General features: G+C 28.0%; 4 protein-coding genes across 4 annotated transcripts; 3 read left to right on the top strand and 1 right to left on the bottom strand.

Annotated features, from left to right (window-relative positions):
• Positions 1-3600: 3600 nt before the first annotated feature.
• OCT59_008462 (uncharacterized protein) lies at positions 3601-3837 on the top strand (the record flags this gene model as incomplete). The annotated part of the gene is made up of 1 exon (XM_066142483.1): positions 3601-3837. The coding sequence occupies one exon, from the start codon at positions 3601-3603 to the stop codon at positions 3835-3837; it is 237 nt and encodes a 78-aa protein (XP_065999362.1).
• Positions 3838-4471: 634 nt separating this feature from the next.
• Positions 4472-5415, top strand: OCT59_008461 (uncharacterized protein; the record flags this gene model as incomplete). The annotated part of the gene is made up of 5 exons (XM_066142482.1): positions 4472-4525; positions 4751-4797; positions 4877-4928; positions 5181-5234; positions 5314-5415. The coding sequence occupies 5 exons, from the start codon at positions 4472-4474 to the stop codon at positions 5413-5415; spliced, it is 309 nt and encodes a 102-aa protein (XP_065999361.1).
• Positions 5416-5500: 85 nt separating this feature from the next.
• Positions 5501-5970, top strand: OCT59_008460 (uncharacterized protein; the record flags this gene model as incomplete). Its single annotated transcript, XM_066142481.1, has 4 exons — positions 5501-5580; positions 5678-5693; positions 5772-5900; positions 5965-5970. 4 exons carry the CDS (start codon positions 5501-5503, stop codon positions 5968-5970), a joined length of 231 nt encoding a protein of 76 aa, XP_065999360.1.
• A 1570-nt stretch (positions 5971-7540) lies between these two features.
• Positions 7541-11937, bottom strand: OCT59_008459 (uncharacterized protein; the record flags this gene model as incomplete). Its single annotated transcript, XM_066142480.1, has 11 exons — positions 7541-7726; positions 8069-8398; positions 8475-8564; positions 8835-8870; positions 8936-9313; positions 9376-9774; positions 9841-10614; positions 10687-10850; positions 11070-11100; positions 11172-11573; positions 11641-11937. The coding sequence occupies 11 exons, from the start codon at positions 11935-11937 to the stop codon at positions 7541-7543; spliced, it is 3087 nt and encodes a 1028-aa protein (XP_065999359.1).
• Between the last annotated feature and the right edge of the window lie 292 nt (positions 11938-12229).

Genomic DNA, 12229 nt, shown 5'->3' with positions numbered 1-12229 from the left:
ATTTCATTAAAATGATCGTATGGTATCCATTCAAATACTATGTCATCATAGAGTTCGATTTTTAATTGTATTTCTTGAATGAAATAATCGATTTTCTCGTTTCCGCTGGTCCAATCTATAATTTTATTTTTTAAATAATTTGATTTAATTTGGGAAGACATTATTTCAAGCGCAAAAAAAATTTTCGAATAAAAATTTATTTATACAGTAGTAACTATATAGTTACGTAATTGATAATTCATGCACAACAATGTAATGTACCGTAACCAATTAATTTTATACTTAAGATCCCAGGTTTCACGCATAACACAATATATACGTATGTATATAATAAGTATTACATCAACGTTTGGACAAATTCTTTTTATCTCGCATGTATCACACTGGCTCAAATTACAATAACGCTGTTGACCATATATATCAAAGTATTTTCAGAAATAACACCAATGATAATTGCACGTGATATCGAGAAAAGACTAATAACGTGTATAATTTTTTGTGGAACGGGCTACTTTATGGCAGTTATTATAACTTAGTATATTATGTACTAGCTCATCTTTTATTGATATTAAAGCTATTTTTTATTTAGGGACTTAAAGTAATGTTATTTAATCTGTCATGTAATATTAAATTAATAGGGAAAATTGACGTATTTAGTATATCATGTGTATGTTAAATATTTTCTTTTTCTAAACATTCAGTTTTTTCTTATTAATAATAAGCAGTTTATATGTTTCTTGTTCTTAAAATATATTAAACAAATATTGAAACCCAAATTAATTATCAACACGAAAGTATTCTCCTTTTTAAATTGTCACGTAAACTTATTTACGTCATAAATTTGTACATCATTATTAATAACAAATCCATCATTATTAATAACAAATTCGGAATGTTTGAATGAGAGCCATATGCAACGTCTGTGTAACAAGTGTTATTCGTATTCCGCTAAAAAAATTTGTGTTCAATTAAGTACATTACTTTAATGTGAATTCTGTAACATATTTGTAGTACTTAATAAACTTGGTTCAAAAATAATTCTCGGTATTAAGAGTCACACGACATTTTAATTTTATTTATTGTCTGACAACAGAAACGAATTTATAAAAAGTTCATTGTAAGAGATAATATTTAATATTATCTCGTTAATGTCCGAAAAAAATTTTTTTTTTATATTACACATATTATTTTCCAAATGTGGAAGAATTAAATTTTTTTTTTATAATATTCCTTAATTAAATTTGATATGTCAACCAAATGTTTGGCAAATTTGGGCGTTAAATTTTCTTATTTTTTTGCCCATTATTATTGTAATCATATCGATCATATCGTAAGGGATTTGGAACGGATCACAATGTATTACGAACAAACACAAGAATAATCAAGAAAAAATAAATCATACGTCTTAATAAACGAGATTACGCGAGTGAAAAAATATGACATTTTTTTTTATTTTTACAATTTATTTTTAATAAAAACGATATATATTTTTTTATTGAAGAAAAAAAAAGGAAAAGAAAAAAAAATATGTGATGAATTTTTGAAATACACTAATAAAAAAAAATCGAATTGTAATAAGAATTGTAGAATGTTACAATAAATACCCCAATTAATTTTTTTTCCTTGGAGATTTTGATTAAAATAATTAATAATGTTAGGATAAGATATTTGAGATAAATATGCGGAATTATATATAATATCATTTAAAAATTAGAGGAAAACTCGGGAAAAACCGGGAGGGCAAAAAATGAAAAGGTCACCGCTAATATACACTGTATTTTTTCGTATTTCTATTAGTTTCTTTCATTCGTTATTAAAATATTAAAAAGGATATTCTAATTATTATTTAAATTCGGAGTCAGAAAAAATCCATAGAATCTCGCAGATTTAACGATTTATCATCTTTCTATAATTCAAAAGTGAATCCAATTTCTGATTGACATATACTTTGTTTTACCGGTAGGAGGTACTGTCCATTTGAAGGAATCCTTATCATAGTATTTGCTTCAAATATTGCTGTAAGTACCTACGGGTAATCAAAACATTATTACCAGTTATAATATGTTCTTTTACGTTCTTCAGGTCATCCGTCTATGAAATCTTGAACAATGTTTTAACATGTACTAATTTTACGTACACGTAGTAGATCAGGTTTCTGAGACGCTAATATTGACTTCATCAAAGCTTCACTATTCGCATCGAAAAAGGTTTGAAGTAAAAATGCTTGCCAAAATATAGGGTAATGTATCAAGATAAAATTTCACGTGCTAGACAAATTAATACGTACCTTACGATGTGATAAGCTGGAATAGTTCACTTCGATAATGGAACCAAAACTTCAATTGAATTTTTCTTCCTTCTTAGTTTACGATTAATTGTCGCTCTTAGAATATATTGTACTTTTTCAAATTGTGTATGAAATGATTCAATAACACCTTTAGGAATTTCAAATTCAAAAGTAAACCTAAATCTGTTACTTGCCATAGATGATATATTGATTTATTTACAATAATTTTTCTGCACAAATTTTTTTTATATCAATTCACTCACCAGTTCCTAACGAAATTTCATATGATATTTTGGGCTACAGATAATTAGAAATTATTTATTCACATGCATCCATGTAATAGCAATGTATTTCGCATTACTATTATTTTGTATCAGTTGTTTCTCCGGAAACATTTTTGTTTCATAAATAATAAAGTATGTATTCCTCGTTAAAGTCACGTGCGATGATGCAATGTCGCTCATGCATGTACGACATAAAAATATATATTAACGCCAGAAATAAATTTTTATCTCACTCACTCCGGATTCCAGAACGTAACATTATTTTTTTTATCCGAGCCTAATATTACTATAAAAGCGTTGTCAACTATCAACTATCGCTTTAAAAGCATTATGTCACCTGTCACTCTCAATTGTTTGGTCGCAGGTGAAAACTCTTATGAAAACGATTTGAAGTTGATAACAGATATAATATTTAATGATAAAGCTGCGGCACAATTTATGTTATATCAACGAAATCTTGGTGTTGTAATTGTCACTGATTGATAATAACAAGAAGGTTAACAGATCAATGAGTCTATCAAGGAGAAGAAAAAGCCTCATTTTGATAATTTTGCTGCCGATGAACTCAAGTTATGGAAGGTCCTTTAAGAAGAAAACGAAAAATTAATCTCCGTCAATACAAAAATTTATGTTAATATTCTTAGTAGTATGGAGCTGCTTCCCCTTTCGAAAATTAGCAAACACTTTCAACCAGCTGACGAAAACATGCATATCATCGTACTGTTGAGAAAAGAACATATCGTAATAGGTCGTGTAATAGGCGGCTTTACTATTTCTATCTCGCATAATAAATAGCTTCAAACTTTAATAAAATGATTTTTGACAAGTTCAAATTCCCAGAATGCAATTGTAGAAAGTGATATGGTGGAGATTGTGACAGAGCGAAAGGATATTCAATTTTTTGCTGCCAATGATTTATTGAGCATTATCTGGACTACTACCAAATGATATTTCACGTGTTAATTCCATCAAATGTCTGATCCGTTAATTTTTAGCGCAACAACCTTTCTCTTCGTATGATTTCCCAAGATGAAAATTCTTTTCAGTTTGAAGGCTGATAGCTATGATCAATTAACATGTATTGAGATTGGAAGTTCAGCAACTCCAGAAGAGATCAGGAACAGTGCGATTGAGGATTTTTTAATACATAAGGCGTCCCTACCCATCACTAGTGCAAATGAAGCCACCGGCTGTGAATTTATTTCTGCTATTATATATGGCGTGGCATCCATCTTCGATGGCACTGTAAAAGTTATCCCGGTATGAAGTTTCCGGAAGTCATGGAAAGGGACCCCATCAATTGGGTGATCAAAATAGGAGAAACAATTATTTCTGTAATGAGAAGATATTAACCAAGTTGTTGCCCAGAGTACTGTCCAAGCACGTACATCTATGCAATGCAATCAGGTGTAATGTACTGCATTGTCTTAACTGGTATGTTTGTAAAACAAATTCGAAAAATGTGACCTGAATCCTACTACTTGATAAAATCAATGCGATTATTACTAACTCTTTTATTTGATATTCCAATTTTAGTCAACTGGATAATAACAAAAGTTCAAAGTGGTATTGGAGATGGGAATGATAATGATGATGGGAAGGTCAAAGTTTTTTTTTTGTGTTTGCCTACACCTACACCTCTATCTATAAACTACCCATCATTATCCCACGATGGCCTAATTGGACCTATCAAGAAATTATTTGGGCGTATCAAGTGTTTTAATCAGCAGAAATCATCATTGACCGGGTAAAAATAGATAATTAGGATAGATGTGTATCTTGAGTTAATACTTCAGAAATCAGCACATTAGCATAGAAAATTTTGTCATACGCAGCCACAAAATGATACGTTCCCCGCATTCTCGACTACATTAAGAAGGATCTTCAGCAACGCGCAAAAATGGAAGACAATGAAGCTCAACTGGCAGAACAACTTTTGAATTCTGGCTGGAATGTACGTAAATAAAATGTTTTGGGGTTTTATGGATAAAGATACATGTTAGTTCACCTAGCCATATTATTCTTGGTCGAATGGTGATGGCTTTTGGCCGGTATTTTTTTGGCAGCTAGCCTTGGTCTCTCAATGATAACTCCTTGGTTAACCGTTAAGATTCTTGAGATATCTGCTTGTTGCTACCTAACATTATAGTGATTATTATATTAACTTTTTTCTTTCAAGAAACTCGTTAAAACCGTGAAGGATTTTGTAATTGTTGACAAATCAGAGTAAGTTTTAGAAATTTTCCAATTGTTAATCCTTCCAATTAACACTCATTTCTGTTGCTTCTATTCTACAATATGCAAGAGAGGCTACTGTTTCCACTTACGTTGATGGGCAGAATCAGTGTATGTCAAAGGTTCGCAAGGCTATTCTTAGTGACATCGATGGTGGCAGCTGCTTCTAAACAATCTTTGTAAAATGACCTTAAGGGTTAGTAAATGGTGCGTTTTTTTAATGTTATTGTTGACGTAATTTATCTTGTTACTAGTTTGTGTCTAATCTCTTTGATGTGGTTTTAAAAAAGTCATAATTCTTTGTTTTTAACCTTTAGGACAATGATGAGGTTCCAAAATTAATAATTGCTCTCTCCACAATGTAATGTGAACAGGCCCAAGATTCGGATAATAATCACATATCGGATTTGTCAGATGAATTGCTGGAGGTATTATAGCTTTTGCTTCATATTCTGTATGTATACATACTATATATATATTTATACTCACTGATATCCAATCTTCCAGATAAATTCTTTGAACTCAATGAAGTTTTACTTTGAAATACTTTACTTGAAATACTCCATAGATGCAAATCCAAAGACCTTAAATTGGGCAAAACGTTCATGAACTCAAACTTCCATAATGAAATAATTGATTTAACGGATGCTGGTGTGAAAAAACTACAATCGACATTGGATTAAGAATAACGATTATGGCATATCGATTAGAAGAAAACAAAACTGGATTCCAACATCCAAGTTTAATGATTTTTGTGACCAGTTTACAGATGATGTATGTGATCATGTCCAAATCCCCACTCTAGTGCGAAAGTCATTTATTGTGGGACGATTTGACCCTTTTTTTCATGAAGGGCATGATATTGCACAAGATATTATGAAGCATTTGTAAGTATTATTAACTATACGATGCTCGGTTCTTTAAATTATTGTTAACATTAATGGTGAATAGTGCTGTACGTTTAGAAGCTCCAAACAACTCCAAATCAAATGAATCGGGATCTAGAAAGAACATTCGCGATTGACACAACAATATATATTGTAAAATGTAAACCGACTCTTTTGGATGCATCAGGACATCCTGGAACGGACATGGTAAGTTTCAATTTCAAACTATAATAATTTGAGTTATATTATTAATTTCTTTTTATTCTTTCAGGCTTGAAATACTCACCTGATAGTAAGGAAACTAGTGATAATATCAAGCTTGCCTAAAACTGTTTTTTGTAAAGAAGCTCGTATTCAATCTGTGAGTATCACATTATAATAAAATTCTTGACTTTACATTTCATTAATTTTACATAGTAGTTTTCCTTTGAGATGGACAGATTTATGTACAATACATGGTTCGACCATTTCCATCCATATACCTCTACAATCATTGATATGGAATAGTTTGCAATTGATACAAAAGTGCTTATGGATTCTCAGGTAACAAAGTGTGATTATAGAGGCCCTTATTAAGATGTTTATAACGCTCACTTTATTATTACAGAAAGATATTTTGAGTACAGTGATCAATAAACAAGTCTATATGTTATAAAGATGTGCATAAAAATGGGCTTAAGTCTGAAGTTGAAACAACACCACAGAAAAACTAAGAAAAATAAATAACAGGTCAAGTAATTTAGCTAGCTTTTTTACATAACGTATTGATTATGTACGAGAAATTAAAAAATATTTATTTGTTTAATAAAATATATATTATAACGTACTATAATTATAGACTGTTTTAAAAATCTAGATGATGTGATAATTTATTCTCAACGAATTTGTTGCATTTAAAAGGAAACATATGATAGATTTTATTATTCAAAGTGAAACAAAGATCTTTATATTTTTCTAAAAAATAGTGAAAATGGAAACAGCAACCACGTGTGTGAAATGTACCAGATATTGTTGTTACTCCTATACCTAAATATCCCTTTTGAAATGAAATGTATTCCGATAATGTGAATAAAAACATTAATCTAATTTAAGGTAATCTATTGGTAAATGTATTGAAGCCGCAAACACTGCCATTATTGCTTCCATGATTATTATTTATTCTAGGGAAGAAAAATAAATGAATTTTTTTATGGAGGTAAAATTTTTTATTTATTTATATATTTATTATTTTTGAAATTAATTTTATATAACGGAAAATTTTATTAACAGTGGAATGTTTTCAACCTAAAAAACAAAGAAAAAAATTCCAAAACATTACTTAACTCATTTTATTTATCATAAGATCTGATTACGGACTTACAATTGTTCATCTCCTAGTTTCAGGAATATTAAACGAACTAGGGCTGCCAATTCTACAAGTTAGAACTGAATTCTACAGCATCTAGTACTATAATTTCACCCATTTTCCTCATAGACATTCATGAATTACATAATATTCAATTTAATAACATTGCCGAATCTGAATATATATTTTGTTGCTATTATTAAAGATATAGAAGACTACAAATTCTTTCTAACAATTTCGTAGTTACTATCACCTCTGAGAAATTAAAGTATATATGAAAATTTATTTTAAAAATAAAAAAATCTCTCATTTGTATATTTCCAGTTTTAAGATTTTTTAAATTAATTTGCTCAATTACAAACTGATTTTATTTATGTAAATAAGTGAAATTATGATAAATTACTTACATTTACAATATTCTATTATAACCAGTGTTGAACAAATACTATATTTAATTACAAATGTTATATTGTATATATATATACAAGCTAAATCTGTAAAATCATTCATCTAGGATTGCACAATCTAGGCATTCAGAATTGTCATCAATATACTTCGGAAGATTTTCCGTAAAAGGATTTAGTAATCGAGATGTATAAATAGCCTGAGGATGAGTATTTACTTGTCTATCTACTTTCGATGAAGATAGGTGTAAAATCCTATGCTTTTCTGCTTCTTCAATTTCTGCCTTATATAAATTATTTATAGAAATTGATGAAAGTGCTCTAGATAATACTGTTGCATCAGGTCTGTTTTTTGGATTTGAATCCCAACAATTTTTCATTAAGTTAATATAACATCTTGGTATTGCTTTCTCATTTATTTCTGGTCTAATTCCATTATAAATGTCTAATGTTAGACAACAATCATGTGCTCGATTGTCAAAAGGTTGTCTTTCAGTTGCTACAAAATACATAATCATACCAAAGCTATAGATGTCTGCAGCTTTGGTGTAGAGTTTTCCTCTTAATACTTCAGGTGCCACATAAGGAATAACTCCATAAAATTTTGTTTTATCTAGGTTACCAACCTCTCCACATAATCCCATATCTGAAATATATATTTTAATGTAAGGCTTTATAGAAGGATTATTAAATAATATATTTCTTGTATGAAGATCACGATGTACTATTTGCTCATCATGGAGTTCTCTAAGGCCACTAGCAATATATAATAATGCTTGTATTTTCTTTTTCCAATTAAAATTTTTATAATTTTCATTTATATTTACCCAATGATCAAAACTTCCACCTGCTGCATAATGAAGAATAATAATATAATTTTTTGTACATGGTTCTTGAGATATTCCATATACTTTTAAAATACTACTATGTGTAGGTTTAGTTGAATATGCTTTAACCTGTTAAAACATTAACCATATAAAATTATATATTAAATCACTTTTTTTATTTAAGAATATAGAGAAATTTACATACCTCTTTTAGTAATTCATTAATGTGATTTTGTGAATTTTCTAAACATTTTAAAGCAACTTCTTTAAATGAATCTCTTTTATAATTTTCACCCTGACTTTCCAAATATAATGGACCATCTCTCCATATTGCTGAATATATTGTAGCAAAACCACCTTTTCCTATTTTTTTAATTTTATCAAACTGACTGTATGGTACCCATTCAAATATTAAATCATCATATTTTAGTATTTTTAATTGTATTTCTTGAATTGCATTGTCAATTTTTTCACTTCCAGTTATATAGTTATTGAAGTTAATGAGTTTATTTTGAACTAATATATAATCCTTGGTATCTGGATTTTGAGAAATTCCATATATTACAAGAAAACTACTACTATTTGTTGAATATTTTTTAGCCTAAAATATAAATAAAGAAATTAATATCAGATATTTCAAAAAGTTACATTTGTAAAATATTATACCTCATTTATTACAAATTGAGTAAGATTGTGTGAATTGTGTAATTGTTTCAAGAAAACATTTTTATTTGGATTTCTTCTATATTTATACTTATAGATATTATCAATTGGACCTTCTCTCCATATTGCAGAATATGTTGTTGCAAAACTATTTTTGTTTGTTTCTTTAACTTCATAAAATTGAATGTATGGTATCCATTCAAATACGATATCATTAATTTTCAATTGCATTTCCTGAACAAAATCATCAATTTTATTATTTCCACTTGTCTGATTTATAAAATTTAAAACCAAAATATAATCATTTGTATCTGGATTTTGGGATATTCCATATATTATATGGATATTCTTACTAAATTCTTTTTTTGAAAAACTTTTAACCTAAAATATGAAAAAAAATAATTAAATTGTGAAAAAATTAAACATTTCAAATGAATATATACCTCATTTATTACAAATTCAGTATAATTCTGTGAGTTATGCAAGCATTTCAAAGCAACCTCTTCATTTGAATTTCGAATATATTCATCCTTATTATTATTATAATGTAATGGACCATTTTGCCATATTGCTGAATATACTGTTATAAAATGATTTTTCTCTTTTTCTTTAATTTTAATAAATTGATTAAATGGTATCCATTCGAATACTGTATTCCATGGATTATTAATTTTCATCATCAGTTGCATTTCCCAAATTAAATTATCAATTATTTCATTTCCACTGATCCAATTTGTAAGATTTACAGAATTATTTTGGACCAAAATATAATCATTTGTATATGGATCTTGAGATATTCCACATATTGTATACCAACCATTTTCTATTTGATATTTTTTTACCTGAAATATAATGAAAGATCAATATACTATACCAAAAAAATGAAAATATTTGTGAAAATTTTATACCTCATTTATTACAAATTTAATGCGATTTTGTGAATTATGTAAGCATTTCAAAGCAACCTTTTTATTAGAATCTCTCTTAAGTGATATGTTATATAATGGACCATCCTTCCATAATGCAGAATATAGTGTTACAGACCCATTTCTACCCGTTTCTTCAATTTCATTAAACTGATCATATTGTACCCATTCGAATGTTATAGTATTAGTATCATTAATTTTCAACTGTACTTCTTGAATAAAATCATCAATTTTTTTATTTCTAGTAGTCCATGCGAGATTATTTTGAGCTAAAACATAATCATTTGTATCTGGATTTTGAGATATACCGTACAATATAGAAAGCCTTTCATCTTTTATTACCTTATTTATTACAAATTCAATGAGATTTTGAGTGTTATGTAAGCATTTCAAAGCAATCTCTCTATTAGAATTTCTTGTATACTTTTTATTCTGTTCATTCCAATGCAATGGACCATCCTTCCATATTGCTGAATATGCTATTATAGAACTATTTTTTCCTATTTCCATAATTTCATTAAACTGATTATATGGTATCCATTCGAATATTATACCATTATGATTATTAACCTTTAATTGCATTTCTTGAATGAAACCATCAATTGTTTCCTTTCCACTTGTCCAATTTGTAAGGTTTATGGAATTATTTTGGACTAAAATATAATCATTTGTATATGGATTTTGAGATATTCCATATAATATATGAAAATAATTATCAAAATTACCCCACTCATATCTTATGTGATATTTTTTAACCTAAAGCACATAATAAATAAGGAATTAATGTTGTATTAAAAAATAAAAAAAACATTTGTAGAGAATTTGTACCTCATTAATTATAAATTCAACAGAATTTTGTGTATTATGCAAGCATTTTAAAGCAATTTCCTTATTTAAATTTCTTGCATACTTTTTATTCTGTTCATTCCAATATAATGGACCATCCTTCCATATTGCTGAATATACTGTTATAGAACTATTTTTGCCTGTTTCTATAATTTTATTAAACTGATTATATGGAATCCATTCGAATATTATACTACTATGATTATTAACCTTTAATTGCATTTCTTGAATGAAACCATCAATTGTTTCATTTCCACTTGCCAAATTTGTAAGGTTTATGGAATTATTTTGGACTAGAATATAATCATTTGTATATGGATTTTGAGATATTCCGTATAATACATGAAAAGAATGATCAGAATTACCCCACTCATATCTTATGTGATATTTTCCAACCTAAGATATATAACAAATAAGGAATTAATGTTGTATTAAGAAAATAAAAAATATTTGCGGAGAATTCGTACCTCATTCATTACAAATTCAACAGAATTTTGTGTATTATGCAAGCATTTTAAAGCAATTTCCTTATTTAAATTTCTTGTATACTTTTTTTTAATCTGTTCATTCCAATATAATGGACCATCCTTCCATATTGCTGAATATACTGTTATAGAACTATTTTTACCTGTTTCTTTAATTTCATTAAACTGATTATATGGAATCCATTCAAAAACTACATCTCTACGTCTAATTTTAAATTGTCTTTCTTGAATGAAATCGTCAATTTTTTCATTTTCACTTGCCCAATTTGTAAGGTTTATAGAATTATTTTGGACTAAGATATAATCATTAGTATCTGGATTTTGGGATATACCGTATATTGTAATAAACCAGAAATTCCTATACCGACTGGGATATTTTTCAACCTGAAATGTAAATATAGAATTAATATTAATTTAAAAAAAATGAAAAAGATTAGTAGAAGTTTTATACCTTATTTATTACAAGCTCAATGAAATTTCGAGAGTTATGTAAACATTTTAAAGCAACCTCTTTATTAGAATTTCTTTTATACGATGTATTACATAATGGACCATCCCTCCATACTGCAGAATATACTGTTATAGACTCATTTTTACCTATTTCTGTAATTTCACTAAACTGACTGTATGGTATCCATTCAAATAATACATCATTAAGACCAGTATTTAATTGCATTTTTTGAATGAAATCATCAACTTTCTCGTTTCCACTGGTCCAATCTGTAATTTTTTTATTTTGGGAAGACATTATTTCTAAAGCGCTAAAGAAAAAATTTCGGAATAAAATTATTTATACAGTAACTATAGAGTTACGCAATTCATGCATAACAATGCATAACAATGTCATGGTTCAACAAATTACTTTTATGTTTAAGATCGTAGTTTTCATGTACAATAATGATAAAGAACATGATCTTCAACTTTCTTATAAATATTTGTTAAGGCAAACGTCCTAAAATTATTGAAAATACTCCACAATGTTATGTAGATTTGATGAAAAAATGTTGGGATGTGGATCCATTAAAAAACCATCTGCATTA

This window comes from Rhizophagus irregularis, chromosome 16, assembly GCF_026210795.1.
Source record: "Rhizophagus irregularis chromosome 16, complete sequence".
Classification (NCBI taxonomy): Eukaryota; Fungi; Glomeromycota; class Glomeromycetes; order Glomerales; family Glomeraceae; genus Rhizophagus; species Rhizophagus irregularis.
This window is presented reverse-complemented; position numbering and strand designations above follow the sequence as displayed.